General features: G+C 39.5%; 1 protein-coding gene across 3 annotated transcripts in view; it reads right to left on the bottom strand.

Moving 5' to 3' along the window:
• The window catches only part of UBE2E3 (ubiquitin conjugating enzyme E2 E3), an 88,553-nt gene extending 71,248 nt beyond the window's left edge, over positions 1 to 17,305 (bottom strand). The window contains exons 1-3 of one of the 3 annotated variants that reach the window (XM_024204024.3): positions 17,093 to 17,305; positions 15,802 to 16,004; positions 12,892 to 12,942 (exon numbers count right to left, since the gene is read on the bottom strand). In XM_024204024.3, coding sequence (XP_024059792.1) covers positions 12,892 to 12,942; positions 15,802 to 15,995 — 245 coding nt within the window. In that variant the 5' untranslated portion in view covers positions 15,996 to 16,004; positions 17,093 to 17,305. Of the gene's footprint in view, positions 1 to 12,891; positions 12,943 to 15,801; positions 16,005 to 16,134; positions 16,554 to 16,599; positions 16,962 to 17,092 lie in introns of those variants that run through there. The other 2 variants (XM_024204023.2, XM_024204025.3) reach the window with 2 other exon arrangements.
• Positions 17,306 to 19,608: the final 2,303 nt, after the last annotated feature.

The following is a 19,608-nucleotide window of genomic DNA, read 5'->3' as shown; positions in this document are numbered from 1 at the left end:
ACAGCTGGTGTTGTTGGATGCAATTCCACTGAGAAACTCTTATGCCAGCAGTGAATTTGGACTCTGGCTTTAAATATTAACCAAATCAGACAGACTATTAGCTAGCGTTTTCTGTAGCTAAAATTCACTTTAAAAAAAATCAGTCATGTTACTATTTTATACCCTCAATACTATAAATGTCACATTAAAGACTTGGAGAGAGGAGAGGAGGGTGACACTGGCTACTACAATAACTACCATATATTTCTAAGTACATACTTGGAAGAAAACTACTTTTCTGGCAAAGAGAATTGTTTGTAGTCATGTACTATGTTTGTACTTTAATGTTAAGCTTTCCCTGTAACGTTTACTGCCCAAGAGCTGTTGCCTGCATAGTCTTAGATACTACAGTATTTTTCCTTTCCTGTGAGAAATTGTGTGCCCACTCACAAACTGTATTTGGCATATAGCAGGTTGAATTCACCTAAGTTCAGTTTCATGGGAATATAGCATTGGTTACATTTTTCATTGTAGATGGATTCTATTCTACTAACAAAGACCTCATCTTCACTTTTCCTTTAGAAGGAAAATAAAGCTGGAAATCATTCAAGCAAGCCCTCTGTGCACAGAGCTCCAACCACAGAAATCAAAGTGGGTTTTGTGTACAGAGGGTTTGTTGGATTGTGTAATTTGGTATGCATATTTTAGCCGCCTCCTGTATACTGCAACCTGTATGAAAGTCTGCATGGAGATGAAGAGAAAAACACTAGCTGATCACCCTTTGCTTAAATAGAAGCTATGCTAATAGCTGCTTCCCAATGAGAAATGTCAGCAGACAGAAATGTATCTATATCTCCTTTCATATTGCTACTAATTATAATATACTTGTTCAGATTCATTTTTTCTCGAAGCATTTAAAGTCCAAATTCTGTTTAAAATGCAAACAAAAGTAAACATTTTTCCATTTATTATTGTAGATTATAGAGAGGAAAATATCAAACCTGTGCTATAGGTCACCATACAGGAAAGCAGAAAATGAATGGGAAAACTGTTGTATAAACATAGTGGCAGATTAAGTTGTGGCTGGCTTTTTGTTTTAAATCTATCAACATTTTCACCTGGTGGGGAACCTTCTCTGAATTCTTCTGCTTCCCTCCTGTGGGATGATTCTCCATGGGATTCTCCTCACTGAAATTGGAGCTACATTGTCCCCTCTAAGAGATCATCCAGAAACCTGAATAAGGCCCCCATTCTGCAATCTGATCAGGATGGGTGGTCCTTGTGTCCATGCAGTCTCACTGATGTCTCAGGGCTTGTCATCTTCACTGCAGGGTGAGCTCAAGATACACCTTGAGTGTTGCCCCTAACTCAGCTCCGGTCCCAAATCTTTAGCTCAAGTTCAGTGGCACTGTAAACTTAAGGTGGCTGGCCCATCAGGAGGCTTGAAGCTCAAGTGCTGCTGGCATTCAAGCTAGTGATGCAGTGGAGACGTATCTACTCCGTGATGCTATCCAATCAATTTTGTGCGTGCAAAGAATGTAGGACTGGACCCCGTCCCACCCCGCAGCAAAAAAAAAAAAAAAAAAAAAAAAGGCAAAAAGGAACAGAGGTCAAGATTCCCCAGAAGCAACCTATTTGGTATCTTAAGCTCTTAATGGGGAATGCAGGAATTATTCTGGGGAAGTTCTTTGGCCTGTATTATACAGGAAGTCAGACTAGATGATCACAGTGGTCTCTCCTGGCCTTGGAATCTGTGAAAAGAGATTTGCTGCATGCTGTTCCATTGTGTGATGTAAGGACTGGAAACATGTATTTGAATAATTTTTGAGGTGTTTTTAAAATACAGGACTTAGTATCGTTGCTGAATAATTATGCTACAGATGTGATAATAAATGTTATTATTATAGGAAGTTTCAGAGAGTAACACTTTGTTCCTTTGATGTGCTAATTTAAATCCTAAACTCAATGAAAATATTCTTCACTATCTCTATTTAGAAGATCCTTAAAGAAGGTTTGGTCAGTCTCTACAAGACATAGTATAAAATCAAAGAGTGGTTTCAGCTCAGGCCTGAATCAGAAAATAAACTGGGGGCTTGTCTACATGGGGATACTCAGGCAAATTAATCCAAATTAACTAAATGTGTGAATTTAAAGTGGTTTAGTTAAACTGTATTAAACACCTGTGTGGAGGCTTCCAGGGGGAGAGATAGCTCAATGGTTTGAGCATTGGCCTGCTAAACCCAGGGTTGTGAGTTCAATCCTTGAGGAGGCCATTTGGGGATTTAGTTGGGGATTGGTCCTGCTTGGAGCATGGGGTTGGACTAGATGACCTCCTGAAATCCCTTCCTACCCTGATATTCTATGAATTGAAGTGGCCTTAAAATAAAGTGAATTATGGTCACTTTTTATTCTGAATGGGAGTGTCTACACAGGGGTTCAATGAAGTTTAACTAAGGCACTTCAAATTCACATCTTCAGTTAATTCAGATTAATGTTCCCATGTACAGAAAGCTTGAAGTGACAGGAAGTGGCAACTCCAACTCTCTGAACTGAGATTCACAGGCAAAACAATCTGATGGAGATGCATTCGGTGTGCTCAGACCTGACCATATATACTGTTTATTAAACAATAAGTGTGAAAGACTGCTGATGTTGATTAATACACAGCTTGGGTGGAAAGTATACAGGATTAATCAGCATTATCATAGTATCTGAAGGGCCTTTATGTAAACTATTGAATGAGTATTTGAAAAGCTAATTTTTTTTAAAGCTGAGAACACAATTCTTTAAATTTTACAAATCTTATCAAACAAAATAAAATTAGATAGTTTTAACAGATATATTTTTTATCTGGGACTTTTCTTAGGGTTTCCAGACAGACAGAAGGAGGTCAGTTTTCTTAAACCAGTCCTTGGGGAAGAAGTGTGTGAAATGATTTATGCAGCTCCAGAGTAGATACAAGTTTATCATAAAGAGGATTTTTTTTTATTTCTTCAGTTTAGATGCTAATATCTATGAAGATTGGCACCAGCTTTATGAAGCCTTTGACTAAATTATAGCTATATTTCAGAGCATATATAAAAGGGAAACTGTGGATGCTGCTTACATAATAAGGGCCCAATCCTGCAAACACTTATGCATCTATTTAGCTTAACAAAGAGAGAGACTGACTTGATTACAGTTAATAAGTACCTACGTGAAGAACAAATATTTAATGAGGGGTAATCAAGCAGAAAATGATATAAAATGATCCAATGGCTGAAAGTTGAAGCTAGGCAAATTCAGATTGGAAATAAGGTGTAAATTTTTAACTGAAAGTAATTAACCATTGGACCAATTTACCAATGGGCATGGTGGATTCTCCATCACTGACAACTTTTAAATCAAGGATGGATGTTCTTCTAAAAGATCTGCTGTAGGAATTATTTTGGGGGAAGTTCTATGGCCTGTATTAGACAGGTCAGATTAGATCATAATGCTCCCTTCCAGTCTTGGAATCTACAAACTATGAAGCTTTACTTCCATAACTAGTCCTGCTGGCTTTTATATTTCTTCAGTCTATCTTAATTCACTATTTCACTGGGACTACTCATATGAGTGACATTAATCATGTACAAAACTCTTTGCAGGATCTTGTTCTATACCTTGCAAGGTGCTAAACTAAACACAAAAGTACAGGGGAAAGAATAACTGCTCAGAAAAAGATTTTGGAAAATAGTTGTAAGTTACCAAACCTCTGCACAGAACAAAGTTTAAGTGGGAAAAAGACTAGGAAGTTTTTATACTTAATACATACATTCAAGAGAATAATGAATAATTCCTTAACAAAAAACTGTATTGCTGAGAACATGATGTGAGTGGTTCTTACTGCTATATTTTGGAGCCATCTTCCACTCTCCAGTTTATCAAAAATCCATTAAGTAATAACACACTTTTTCTATAGATTACATATTTACTGGTACTCCTTCCTCAGATCCTGATTGTGTTTTACACCTTACTGCTTAAGTACTCCCATTGACTACTCACAAAGTAAGGTACCTTTTCTCATGCAGAGCAGCTGTTAACAGAACCAGGCAGTTAGTACAAATGGGCAAACATATTTGATTTGTGATTGCTGCACTAAATTATATCACTCTTCACTGGTTTAGTCTAATCCTCCAAAATTGCATCCTTGTTATAAGAAAAAAGAACTAAACACAAGAAATTCCTTGATAGAAGTAGTTATTAGAGCTGAATTAAGGTTATCATTAGATAACTATATCTTTAAATGCTTGCAACCCATTGATTTACCTTCTGAAGAGATTAATGATGAAGAAAGTATCTCAGATAGAACTGATAGTCTATCATTAGAGCTGGACCAATGCTACAAGTATTTAAACATTTGTTTGAATAAGAACTGAGTGTGTTTTGTGGAATGTGACCCCTTTCCTTAAACGGTCACATTTACAGGAGCAAAATGTTATTGGTAAGAATGTATCCAGAAATACAGTGTTGGAAATAACGTGCAAATATATATTCACAGACCATATTGAAAGCTTTGCTTCATATCTTTGTTTTTCTAGTGCCCAATTGGTATAGTAATCACACAAAGGGTGTCTTTTTTTTTTTTTTTTTTTTTAATTAAACAGTGGTAAGGAAGTCTTCTTTTTGGATGAAAGGCATTGTATAACTGATATTGTATTCATTTTTGGCTGCTATTTCTTTGCTTTTGTTCCCCCACCACAGAGGATCCCTAACCCCAGCATAGGCATTTTTGTGGATCTTCCCATTACGCATTCTTACATGTCCTAATCAACTCCTCTCTCTACTGGGAGCTGTTTAATGTTACAGTTCAGATTTTCAGTGCCAAGTGATATCAAACAATGTAATACATACAAACGTGAAGGCTTTTGCCAATCAGAGGAAATAAACAATATAAATGTAAAATTAAAGGACAGCTACTGTATCTAGAAAGCAGCACGTCTGAGAAGGATGATGAAGGATAATGGGTAATAACTAAATTAGCTTGTAGTGTGAAATCCCCATCAAAAGCCAGTGCTATTGACTCCCTTCTATATTCATACACTCGAATACCTAGGGAAGTACTGGTGCTGCTTTATAGAGTCTTGATGTGCTTGCACCTAGAATACACGCTCTGCTCTCACCATGATATGTAGGTAAACTAAAGAAAAGACAAAGTAGAAAAACAAAATTGATACTGGAGGATAAAACACAGGAGGAGAGATGGAGGGAATTAGATTTATTGAGAAACAAGATGACTTGGGGGATCAGATCACAGTCGATAAACAGCTTCAAGATAATACACATGAAGGAAAGGATTTATTCATAGCCTGTGAAGATGGTAGGACAAGCAGGTGAAGTTTTAAGATAAATATCAGGAACATTTTTAGCATTTAGAACCCTACTTGTTTTAGTCAAGGCACCATCACTACTGGTATTTGAGGCTGGTACAGAAGATATTAGTGGAAATGATATAGGGCCTGACCTGAGGTTGAGCAGAAAGGTGGCTTGTAGCCACCTCTGCCCACACACCCTAGTCCTAGGAGACTACCAACAGCTCTAAGGGGCCACTACAGCTGCCAACCATAGCAGGGGTAAGGGGACCCTGGCAATGTCCCCCCCTAAGCCAAAAGTCAGAAGGAGGGCTGGTGGTGGTAGCATTGTGCTAACAGATCAGGAATGGTCTGGTGAGGAACTTATCTGTATTTAGTTTGATCAGGCATAGATTTGCGCATTTTATTTTATTTTGCTTGTGGCTTACTTTGTTCTGTCTGTTACTACTTGGAACCACTTAAATCCTACTGTCTGTATTTAATAAAATCACTTTTTATTTAGTAATTTACTCAGAGTATGTATTAATACCTGGGGGAGCAAACAGCTGTGCATATCTCTCTATCAGTGTTATAGAGGGCGAACAATCTATGAGTTTGCCCTGCATAAGCTTTATGCAGGGTAAAACGGATTTATCTGGGTTTAGACCCCATTGGGAGTTGGGCATCTGAGTGCTAAAGACAAGCACACTCCTGTGAGCTGTTTTTGGGTAAACTTGTAGCTTTGGGACAAGTAATTCAGACCCTGGGTCTGTGTTGAAGTGGACTGGAGTGTCTAATTCAGCAAGACGGGGTGCTGGAGTCCTGAGCTGGCAGGGAAAACAGAAGTAGGGGTAGTCTTGGCACATAGGGTGGCAGCTCCCAAGGGGGTTTCTGTGATCCAACCCGTCAGCTACTCTGAGATCAGGAATGGATTCTACTGAAAAATGCACTGAGGGGATCAAACCCGAACAGTATATTGCCCTACTGTGGGTGGATCTTACTTTTCACAGATACCTTTTGTACTTTGACAACACTTGTATAACCTGTAATACCAGTAAGGTCCCATTGAACTGAGTGGCATAGAGCCACAATGGCACACAAGAAGCATTCCTCTGTAAAGCTCCATAAGAATTTCTGGTAGATCTCAGTCTCTCCCAGAGCTGAGCCCTCTGATAAGGGCAGAACAGAATTACCCTGGGGCCAGCATGCCGCTCCCTTCTGATCACACAATTCAGGATGGGATGCACTCATTGGCTCACCAAATGGACTCATTAGTAGTAAACTGGCAAGTTTTAAAGCCCTAACAGAGGGACAAAGGGTGCCTGAGAACTAAGCAGTGGTACTGAAATATTGAAAGTACCTACTAGCCAAAAGCTGAAATACTTGGAAAAACCAGAGTCCTGCTGCACTGTACTGCAATGCATGCTACAGTACGACCATTACATAAGGTAATATAACAAAACCCAAGTCTCTTGTTACTAATTGTATAGGTTTCAGAGTAGCAGCCGTGTTAGTCTGTATCCGCAAAAAGAACAGGAGTACTTGTGGCACCTTAGAGACTAACAAATTTATTAGAGCATAAGCTTTCGTGGGCTGCAGCCCACTTCTTGCATCCGAAGAAGTGGGCTGTAGCCCACGAAAGCTTATGCTCTAATAAATTTGTTAGTCTCTAAGGTGCCACAAGTACTCCTGTTCTTTTTACTAATTGTATAGTATGGGCCAAAGGCAGCCTTTGGCATGCAGCTCCCCTGTTTATAGACACATGATAAACTGAATAGGCTGCCGTTATTTTAATGTAGACACACCGATGTTCACAGGTACAAATTACATATCACTCAAATCAACCAGATGATGGCAGAGACTATATGTAAATTTCCTTCGCAAAAATCCTTCATGTTTTAAAATATGAAGTTTATAAACTAATTTAAAGCTAATTATACAAGCAACATAACTGAAAATCTGCGTGGAAGAGCTTATTTCAAGGGACGTATGAGTAATGAAGTAATCATAAAATGAAGGTAACTAAGGAAAAGCTTTATTTAAAAACAAAGCTTGGGAAATCCTCAAAGCAATTCTGTACACTGATAATTTAAAATGAATGGCTCACAAATGATGAATTTTGTTGCGAGTTTAAGCAGGGCTAGGGGCAGCTTTTGTTGCAGTCTATCACCGTTCTTGTATCAAGAAACTATTATTGGAAAAATCTGTTTGTATCTATGATGAGTAGGAATTTTCCCTGGGATGTCCAACAGCTTTTATAAACTCAGACCTTTTATTTAAATTTCTAGACCGACCTATTGTTGCAAAGAAAATCCTCCAATTCTGAAGTATATTAACCATTGCTGTGCTGTCTTCCCAAGCTTGCAGAAAGACAACTCCAGTGCTGCTGCTGCTACTTAGAGCTTTCCCAAGCTGCTGAGTGAAAACTGTTGGCACTCAGAAAAATGTGGACATCAGTGAAACAGAAAAATTTTATTCTGCTACTGCTTGGGAAGCCTATAACATGGACACCAGAGCTATTCATTGAGGTGGAAAATCGAGGTTGCAGAGGATAGCAGACCCACTATCCATCTTCCTCAGGCTCAGCCAACACATTTAGGGAAATGTACAGGGGCAGAGCTCCCCCCACCTCACACCCACTTTTGCAGCAGCACTGTGAGACCAGATACAGAAGGAAAATGTTCCTACTCCTTTTCAGCAGCCTGAGAGATGAGGTTTCAGATTTAATCTGTTGTCTAATAGCCAGAGGCCGATACAAAAGATGGAGCCTTCGGCAGATTACAAGGATAGCATCTTGGTGAGACTTTTCCAACAACTGGGAAGGGAGGAGTTGACTGTCTGATTTGGGCATTGTTCTTGGACACTTCCATTTGCAGTCTTTGCCTAGCACGTTTAGGCCCATAGCTATCAGGTGTCTGATAAAATTTGTAAGCATTGGGTGTGAGCACTATGCTAGAAAAGCAGTGCAGAGTTCTGAGACTATGGCTTGGTCTACCTGTTTAAGTTGCACCTGTTTAAATTCAAGCTGTTTTTAAACCCAATTAGTTACACTAGGGCAAGCCCTGTGGTGGACAGACTTGTTTTCTATTCCCAGTCAACTGAAGCTAAACCAAAAAAAAAAAACCCCCACTGTTAAACTGAAATAAATGTGGCAACATAGGCCTTGTGTAACGCCAACAGACCCCAGTAGCTAGCAGGCGGGATCAAACCTGGGACCTCTGAAGCTGAGTGCATGAGATTCTACCGTTAGCTAATGCTGTAGCAGACTCAATCTCTAGCTGGGCTAGGTGCCACTAAAGGAGGACAGAGCACCACACCAAGCAGGCATGGGTTACACTTGCACCGGTATAACTAAATCTGTTTAAATTCAGATGTTAGGTTAAACTGGTGCAACTTTCTTCCATAGACAAGCCCTGATTAATTTTGGAATGTAAAGCAGGAGAAGAAAAGAAACAGGAAATGTGCACTCCAGCTATTCTGGACCAGCAGAGCAGCTCATCAGCAATCGTGGGAAGTTGCTGAAATTTATAGCATCATAGGAACTGCTCTAAGTTGTGCTAATGAACAGCAAGAATCCAGAAACTACAACAATGACACAAAGCCAGCCTTCCCCCATTCCCTTTCAGCTGCAGCTTCTGAGCTGCACATCTCAGAATTGCAGGCTCAGGTGCAGCCTTAACTAAGGAGTGGTGACTTCCATTCCAGAATAGCTTTGTGCTACGCACTAAAAAGTTATTCCAGACATGCGTCAAACCTATAAGAAAATCTCAGCAGCATGGATTTACAATGCATTATGTGAAAAAGAACCTTGTAATACTATTCTGAAAATGTATAAAGGTGAGATTTGGCACACTTCCATACCTTGAAGCATGTTTGAGCATTTGGCCATGGTTTGAAATAGAGCTGCCTAGATGCAATGGGGTAAGAAGGGCCTTTTTTAGCCTTGCTTTATAGTGTAAAATACACAAAAGCCATTAAATACAACACACTGCATCAAACAGTTAAGCCAACAAAAGCAAGAAAAATTTGGCATTAAGGTTTTCTGTCTTCAATCTATCTCTGTGTCCTAGTATTACAGTATATCTTGGAATCACTCATCTAAGACTCCTGTCTTTAGACACAAGAGCGGTCTTAAGGATGAAGTGGCACTTAATTTCCTTGTGTTTGTTGTTTAAATCTGAATCTTTATTTTACCATAGATTTCTGGGGCCCTATCATGCCATCACTGCACTTGGGGAAATCTTACTGAAGTTCAGAGTGTGACATGATTTAGCAGGGTACAGCCTTTACCAAGTACACCTCTACCTCGATATAACACTGTCCTCGGGAGCCAAAAAAATCTTACCATGTTATAGGTGAAACCGCGTTATATTGAACTTGCTTTGATCCACCGGAGTGCGCAGCCCCGCCCCCCCGGAGCACTGCTTTACCGTGTTGTATCCGAATTTGTGTTATATCGGGTTGCGTTATATCGAGGTAGCGGTGTACCTTAAAGAGAAACCAAAGGGCAACCCTGAGCACTCAAGCAATGTGGATCTCAAGTAGGACTTTAGCATGTTTACAAAACAGATGCTGTAGATGTGGCTGTGGGAAGGTTTAATCAGCCAGGGGAAATCCACACTTTTCTTGTTCGTGAATTGAGGTCTACCCACCAGTCAGACATGAGTCTAGCTACAAAGGGTTAGTTTTCTTAAGCTTCTTCTTTTAATTTGTAATTTCAGTGCATTTCATATTTTGTACTTAAGTAACTTTTTTACCCAATGCTACAAATGGAACAAAAGTGTATTCTGGTTTGTGTTAAATCAGACAGACGTATGCACGTCAGTGGCTGATGTGCTAATACCTAAAGCCATCATCCTGTCTGTAACCCTGTACTGCTGACAGAGCTGTAACAAATGGATAAATTTAGGCCACATAAATGCAGACCAGATTTACTTGCTGAGACCCTCAAGTGTCTGCTGAACATTGAATATTCATCAGCTAATACAATTACACTTAACACGAGTTACATGTTTTAAATGGCATAGAAAGCAGTTTGTACAGTACTATGCTCATAGTTATTGAGCAGCAACTAAACATTATTCCATGATGTATTATCCCCAACAGTTTTTTACCAAAATTGTTAATACATTACAAAAAATACATTACACAATGGATAAATGTCAATCAACCCTTGTACTGCATCCTGTTAAACACTAATACTTTTCTCTTTCATGTAGTACTATTACCTTATTAGAACTAAGGAATTTTAGAAATCTAATTTATTTTTACCATTTCTGCTTGTACAGTGAGTCATTTTTGTTACCATTCAATTTTGTATTACGTGCTGCCATAATCCTGCAACATTATGGTTGCAAATAAGACAGGCACATTTATAGTCATATTGAAAAAAACACTCTTCATTAACATTAAGAAACATCTTCTGGACATTTGTAATGAATAGCAAAGCTCTCTAACTTTTTAAACACACATACAATCTATATTATGAGCCTAAAACTAACTGTCATTGTTTTTTTCCCCCCATCTCCAAGAAATTATATTTCCCTCAAATATGCAAGGGGTGATATAGCATTTTGTTGCTTATTGCACGCAGAGCAATTAAGGTATATCATGCACATGCTGTGTCAGTTTGTGCTGCCAAATTTGTACTATAAGAAGGTATATGATGTCTTCTGCTTCACTGTTTTACATGCAACAAAATGCTGCATTCATTTCCTAATAGAAAAGCTTTTTGTGAGGGGGGGGGGGGGGCTGTTTTAAGTTCCAATCCATGGTACTCCTGGAGTCAATGGAATTCTCTCTCCAAATTGTTCATCCCAAAAATCTGACTTGTCTCCAGAGGGATGCCAATGTCTTTTTCACATTTATTGCTGATCTTACACAAGGTGGAAGGTACATGCCAAACAGTTGCACTGAGGAAAATGGTGCAATTTCTCTTTAAATATAATACGTATGAGACACATAGGAACAGAATTATAGATTTCTTCACTGGCCAAAAATAATTTTTCCGCGTACTCTCAGAGAAATTCAAATAATTTAAGCCTTTTTTGTTTATTTTTTCCCTAGTTCTTAACAATGGTCCCCGTGCTTTGGTTGGTCATGTCTACCCTGAAGACTTTATCTATGTATGTAGATATACTTAAACTGATACCAGAGGAGCAAATTTTCCCAGAGGCTAAATATGCTCGTATCAGATGTTACAGCAGAGGGTAACTATCTCCTTCTGAAAGTCAGTTGTAACGTAATGTGCCCAAAATGGGTAAAGAGCAACACACGCTTTGAAATTAAAAGGTGACGTACCTCTGGCTTATTTCCTTGTAATACCCTTTCTCCCATACCATGCCACCTTTTGGTCTCTGATAGCACCAACATGAAGGGGATGTAGAACTGGAGACCCATACTGCTTTGATCAGGGAAGACAGTGACCATACACACATATACATCACACTATTACAGGGCGTCCATGGCATGGACCTCTCCAGATAAGATACCCTGACCGTAAGAGTCAAATAAAAGAACAAAGTTGTGATAAATCCCAGTCATCCAGATAAAAATATGAAAAAATACATCTTTACTGAGTTGTAAAAACTCCTTTTACCAAAGTCTTCCAACTACTCAATATTCCAAAAAAGCAAAATAAAACTCCAGAACATTTTCAGTATTCTCACATATGAACAATGCTGGCATTGCACAGTATCTGTTAAACTAAGTACACTTTATGCACAGACAGCCTGCTGAAATATGTATAATAGAAAGGTAACATTAAATTAGGTATCTTATTTAAACCTAAGAAGATTTATTATAGATTTCAACATTGGATGCTTACAGTCAACATGAAATCTTTTCTTAAAATAAATATGCATCACAGCTGATAATTTTTCAGCAAGTTTTAAAGATAAAAAGTTAGTTTAGTCAATTGTTACCGTTTAAGTTTCTTACGGATTGTGCACCACACTAGTCTTAATTTTCTTTAAGACTGCATAAGTCACTTATCTCTTATACACTCTAATTTCATTTTCTAAAACTACCAACAATCTCCCACTCCACTGGGGAATTTCCTTAAAATACCATGTATCAAGGCAATACAATCTCTGGCTAACAGACAGAAACTTTAAATGTAAGACTTCAGCTTTACTCTAAACCACTTCACTGTAATAAGATGAAAACTGTAAAAAATAAATCTCACACAGTTATTTATCTAAATTTTAGAGCATTGTAGCATCACTTTCATATATCTCAGCACGCAAAAGGTAAGTTAAAATTGTGTACAAGCACTAACTTCAAAGCTTCAGTACATTTAGAAGTTTATATAACACTGACTTTAAAATACACAATGAACCTCTACAGAAAAATCTACTGAACAAACTCTACCATTCATATCAATCTCAATGAGACAACTACTACATGTACTTGAAAATCCAAACTTTGTGATACATTATCAAATGTTCCCAGACAATTGTTCAATTTACCTTACACAATGTTTGTATTATAGTTGTCCACTTACAAACATTAAAGAACTGCTTGTCTGTTCTGCTGAGCAAACATCTCTACCCATTTTAATTTCCTATCACTATCCACAATTTAAAAAGTTGTTACATACCTGCAGTTAGGAGGAGGATCAAGGGTTATTTCAGCTAGCTCCTTCTGAATTCTGTGGGTGAAATGAGAACAGACACAAAGCATTTGAGATAGTCTATAGAATAAATCAGGAATTACACTGCCCTCTACCACCATGCAGTTAAATGCAAGATTGGCTGTGCCTTCAGTAATGCTAACATGGCTGCTTCCTCTTTGTTCTCAGAGGCATAACCCAAATCCCATAACAGAGAAACTTTGCAGCTTTTTTCTTACTTGATACAGTAAATGAACAGAACATTTTCACCTGATATAGGTAGAAATATCCCACAAGTACTCATAAAAGTAACTATTATCCATATCTAAATGCTTTTTACCAGAGAGATTTTCTTTTCAAGCTTATATGCAAATGAGGGAAGGGGGGGGACTATACAAGCATATTTGACAATGACTTTAAACCAGTGTAACAGAGCTGTAACTGAGACTGAATTAACAAGCTATATTGTGAACAAATACATGTTTTTGACAATATTTTACATGCTACTTCATACAGTATTTAAATAGTGACTCTAAAAATTTCCCAAGCTGCTTTTATTACTGGAATAATTCTTGGAGAATCAACTTTGCTTCTGTACACACCTTTTGGTACATCTCCTCCCCCAAGACAATACAGTATTTTTGCTGTTTTTATATAATATTAGTAAAATAAATCATTATCTTAATCAGAAATAATCCATGATAGTTTCACTGTCTCCTTTGATAGTACACCTCTACCCCGATATAACATGACCTGATATAACACGAATTCAGATATAACACGGTAAAGCAGCGCTCCGGGGGGGGGGGGCTGCGCACTCTGGTGGATCAAAGCAAGTTCGATATAACATGGTTTCACCTATAACATGGTAAGATTTTTTTGCCTTCTGAGGACAGCGTTATATTGGGGTAGAAGTGTAGTTATAGAAGTGTTAATAATATCCAGAATATTTTCTAAACTTTTTGCCAATTAAAAAAGTTATCCAGAAAAATACGCCTGGTTTAAAAGGTGTGTATTAAATTACTTCTAAGACTAAAGAAATTTTGTTTCTTGCTGCTAATTGTCTGTAAAACAAGAGATACTTACTTTTTAGAAAAGAAGGCCCATAAAATAAGATTGAACAGCTGTCAGTATGCTAATGTTTCCAATTTAAATGAGATCAACAGAACCTGATCCTGAAAGACCTTTCAGGAATAGTCCCATTAAGTTCAATTAGATGACTCAGAACTACTCAAGATATGTGGAATCAGACCCCACCATGATTAAGGAAAGTAAAGTTGCACGGAAAAATTCAGTGGTGAGATTTTCTGTACAATACATCTCAAGCTTTTCAAAAGGGCTGGCAAAAGCATTATCTTAAACATATTATACTACAAGTTATAAAAACAATCAAATACGTTAGCTTCTTTACTGAGAGTATGTTCACATGACAAATGGTACAGCTGTAGTGTGTCAAGCAATGTTGCTGTAGTAGTGTACACACTTACTACAGCGACAAAAGGGGGTTTTCTGTCACTTATAGTAAATCCATCCCTTCAAGAGGAGATAGCTAGGTCAATGGATTTCTCCCACTTACCTACCTGCATCTACAGTGGGGGTTAGGTCGACCTAATTATGTCACATGGTACGAAATTTTTCACAGCCTGGCCCCTGAGCAATGTAGCTAGGTTGACCTCAGTTTCAAGTGTAGACCAGGCCTGATTTAAAGTATCTACCTTAGCTATTACTATTTTAGACCTCTATTTCTTTACAAGTACAAAAATCAGTGGAAAATACAGGTAGTATTCTACTCATGGCTAACACTTTAACATTTCAAGGAATATTTACTAAAGTGGAATATAAAACTCCTGAGGTCTTTATAAAAGGTTGAGCTATAGTGTCCATGCTGAATAAGCAAAGCACAAAGTTGTTCAATAGAGAACTGACTCTAAAATTAAAAAATCATTTTCCCACTGTTACTCTTCAGATCTATTTGCTATTGGCCATAATATAATATGTATTCCTAAGGAAAAGTGAATTTAAGGGAAAGGATTAATAAATTGTGTCTTATCTCAAAAGACCACAGCAGATCAAGGGATTTAAAGTCTGCCTGTTTCACATGGCTGAAGTTAAAGAAAATGATCAGTGTGCACTTACTGAAAGCCAGTCTGACAGAAATTTTATATGTAAATACAGATATTTATCAAATAGACTACAAGAGGTTTGTGAAGTTTTTGACACTTAAAGGTAGAGGCTATATATTAATCTCCAGAGTCTGATTCTGCAGGCCCTATTAAGACAAATGTCCTACTGAAGTTGGTAGTTTTCTAAAGGAAGAACTACAGAATAACACATTATATTAGGTTACTGTGTATAAAGGATATACTGTATGTTGGCATGAAAAGGAAGTTATAAGTGCAATCCTAAAACCATCTATTTTTGTGCCAGTTAAGTTTTTGTAAATATTTTTATATTCAATAGCACTGATTGTCAACAGTACACACAATCTATTGAAATACACCAGAAGGATGGTACTCCACACAAATAAAGGAAGAAAGGCTAAGCCTTTGAACTCAGGTGAAAAAGATGTTTATCGTTCTCATACTTCTTGCAAGGATAAAATTCATGTTAGCGAATAAAAGCTTTTAGAAGCCAGTATTTTAATTTTTAAAGTTATAAAGTTCTTAAGTGTCTCTTCCAAAGAAATGTGACAAGTTTATTTAATGGTTAGCTTACTAACCGTCGCATTATTGAAGCTATTGATTGACAGCCACCTAACTCAAAAAAGTTTGTAATTCAGTAAATGACTCCCTAATATAGCTTTGCAAGAATCCGTCTGTCTTAAAAATGCAGTGCAAATATTATAGCTCAAAAAATACAGTGATAGAATGTTTAACAATCACTTCTTATAGTCATTACCTTTTAGCACTAGTGGATAGCTTAGCAGTAGTTTTGCTGGATAGTTTGGTATTTTTCTTCTGTTGGGTTGCAGAAGGTTTTCTTTCTTCTTGCTCTTCAGGTTCTGGTGCTGGTGGGTCCCTCTGATCTGCATCTGAACTACCACTGCTGGTACTTGGACTTTCATCATCTGACCTTTGCCTGTCACTGGACATTGTGGTGAACTTTTGGGGGAGGAAAAGAGAGGGGAGGGGAAAAAAGCAGAGTTCACTTTAGGTTGCAGTTTGACAGTTAAAGTAATATTTACACTTTTTTTTAATATAGACATCTCCAATTTTTTTAAAGCCCACTCACATTTTTTTCATACTTTAGACAACATATCAATTGTCTACTTTGTTCAAAGCCATGAGACAGGGATTTTAGCAGGGTCCTTCAGGCAATGAACATTAATAACTTATGACACATTGTAAGTAACAGACCTCGCTGACAATGTTTTTTAAAAAGTCATTAATACCCTGTAAATATTTACACTGGAGTAGAGTATTTTATTGGGTCCAAGCAGCCAGATTACCCCCTCTCTCTGAGACAATATATTGCCAATAACACTCCGGCCGATTTCAGATTGAAATTTACACTCACTCTGTCTCTTTGTATTTAAAGGGCCGTGAGGAGGAGGAGTGATTTTTTTTTTTTTAAACACTATACATTTAAAACAACTCAGAAAGCAGAAGCCTCGGTTATTTACATGGCCAGCAGCAAGAATTGCATTTGGCCACCACAAAGCTCCTGGAGGGGGAAGAAGCTTAATTAAAACTGCACCTTCTGCAAAGCTTTCAACGCCACCGATTCTTGATCAGTTTCTACAAAACAGACCGACATTTTTAGGGGGGGAAATTATATAGATACACGCGGAAGGCACCCAAATTTGAGGGGGGGGGGGTGCTGAAAAAGAAAATGAAGCTCCTAGTAGGAAATTGCAGCAGGGTTGAAATGCAGCTTTGCACACACACTCGCCCTCTTCTCTCCCCCCCCCCCGGCTTTGTGGGGAGAGATCGAGCTCCCAGCGAGGAGGGTACGGAGGGGTTGTTATGGTAGGAGGCTCTCCAGGATCAGCATGGTGTGTGTGCACCAAGTGAGGCGTGAACTCAGTCCCGGCTCCTCTCTCTCCCGGCCACCGACAGGCAGCAAGCGCTGAAAACAAGAACAAAGCTCCCTCTACCAACCTCCCCCCCCGCGCCTCCTCCTTCTCCTCCTCCCCCCACCAAGCTCGCCCAGGCTCCTGCTGCAGCCACCTAACCCGCTTCTCCTTTACCTTCGCAGGCGTCCTGTCCCGGTGTTAGGTCGGAGGGGAGGGATGGAGGGGGGGAGGGAAGGGGATACAGTATCGGTGGAGGGGCTGGAGGAAGCCGGGGGGATATAAAGCAGCAGAGGAGGCTCTGTGGCCGGGCAGTGTGGAACATTGAGAGTCGGAGCAGGGGGGAGAGACGGGGGGAGGGTGCAGTGCGGCTCGGTGGCCGGAGGGTGGCGCTGGCGTGCCCCCTTTTTGCAAAGCGGGCTCCCGCGGCGGGGCAGGGGGTAAGAGGGGAGAGAGAGAACGCGATCTTCCCCTCGGGGGAAGGAGGCCGGATGGAACGGGGAAGAGCCGAGCGTTCTATCGCCTCCGCCCCCTTTTGTCGCTACGTTCGGATTCAGAATGTTGCAGTCAGCAAAGTTCCAAACGACATGGGGGCGGGGGAGGGGGCGCTCGCTCCCTGGCTGGTAGAGCGCGCCCCCCTCTGGGCTGGGGCACGCGCACGCTCTCTCGCTCCTCTACCTTTGCAGGGTGCGTGCGTTCTCCCGGCCTGGCCAAGGACAAAGAGTTGGTCCCTGTGTAGCCCCCAAGTTGGCATTGGCAGCCTGGACCTTGCTTGTGTGTCTTACTAGTGGCTGGTCCCGTCCCCCATACAAATACCTTTCTCGCAAGCTTGCAACTCCTGAGCAGCCACTACGGGAGGGAGAGCCTGAGATCCTGAAATTACTTCAGTGCCATGCACAAGTGTGCAAAATCCTGCTGGGGCCTCGCCAGAGCAAGGAAACTGACTTGCTCTGCTTTTGCCGGTTCCCCCTCTATTACTCACTGCTGTTTATAGGGATGGTCACTGAACCTGCGGTGTAAAGAGGCAGGTCACTCAGGAGTAAATGTATGTATCTGGGCACTGGGATTGGTTGGGTTTGAATAATATAGTGCCTTAACATACGGCATGTCGAGTCTGAGTGAAAACTAAATCCAGCCAGGTTTTGTCCCCAGCACCAAATCCCACTGCCTCAAATGTTCAGTCTTTCTTGCTGCACCAGCAAAAGCCGGGCCCCAATGTGCCCCAGCACAGGAGTGCCTCAGAAATCCAGGGCCTTCTGGATCCAGCCAATTTTTGGGCCCCAGCCCTGAAATTAAAAATGTGTAAATAGAGAAGATGGTTAACTGCTCTTACTGCCCCTTAAAATTCCAGACCTTGCTGTCCCCTAGCAGCACAGCCCCACAAAAACTCTGATTCGGCATTTGGATCAGTCTGGATTTTGACAAATAATGGCCACAAACCCAGAAACTGTACCATCAAAATAGACAAGAAGTGCTGCTGCTACCTTTCCACAAACAAAAACAAACAAACAAAAAATCTAAACACCCTAGTACAAGAAAGTTGTAAAAACTCTTATTTGGCACCTGTGTCCTAGAGCATCCCGCCAACTTTTGGCTCCATGCCCCCTTTCTTTACATCTAAATTACACAGCTTCTCTTAGTGCACTAGAATAATCCAGGCTTTAAGGTATTATTGTGCAACAGTGCTGCAAAAAGAGGTGGAGATATGCATTTCACAACTATATAAAACAAACAGCAACAAAGTTAGCAATATGTATTCAAAATCCTGTTTATTCTAAAGTACTGGCAACAGCATGCTGATCTGAGATACTCCATAAATGACCAGCCATACAAGCTGTAAAATCTATTTTTTAGGGGTGAGAGGTGTCAAGAATAATGATCACAATATATGCCAGCTGGAGGATCATTTTACAGAGAAGCTGGTTTAGGAGGGAGAGTCATTTCCTTCCCCTGTCTAATCATGCATAGAGTAGTTTCTGGTGGTTACTAGTCCACTATATGATGTAAATAACTAAGCGCAATCAACAGCTAGGGTATTTGTACATGGCAAAAGTGGGGACAGTATGAATCTAGCACAAGAAGAATGAAAAACTGAATATTTCAACCTTGTGCAAGAGATGATCATATTGAAAATTAAATCACCTTGTATTGGAAAATTGATCATAGCCCAACAATATTTGTAGAGTAGATAGTAGCTGATGTGGATGGGTGAGAATGAGATGGGAAAGGACTGTTTAAAATAATGTATTACTTGAAATGTTTGTGCAAAGACCAAATACAGTGATTAACAAGAAATCTCTTTCGAAAAGTATCTGAAGAAGTGAGGTTCTTACCCACGAAAGCTTATGCTCCCAATACTTCTGTTAGTCTTAAAGGTGCCACAGGACCCTCTGTTGCTTTTTTCGAAAAGTGTTGCCCACAAAACAGTGCCACCTTTAGCCACATGACTTAAAACTACTGTATTTTTTTAGGCTTAATGGGAACAAGGAGCCAGATTGTGTACTCTGTGGTCTAAAAGGAATAAACAATTGGATGTGTCTGAGTTGACAGTCCTCTGGGTAACTGAAGTTAGTACAAATGAAAAGTATGCTAAAGGTTTGGTGGAAGAGTGTAGTGATGTGATGTGGAGAAATAGTGGAGGTTTGTTTGTTAAAGTTCGCTATGGAGAATTCCCCGCTCACCACTACAGGCAA

This window comes from Terrapene carolina, unplaced genomic scaffold (assembly GCF_002925995.2).
Source record: "Terrapene carolina triunguis isolate 2854851 unplaced genomic scaffold, T_m_triunguis-2.0 Scaffold62, whole genome shotgun sequence".
Classification (NCBI taxonomy): Eukaryota; Metazoa; Chordata; order Testudines; family Emydidae; genus Terrapene; species Terrapene triunguis.
This window is presented reverse-complemented; position numbering and strand designations above follow the sequence as displayed.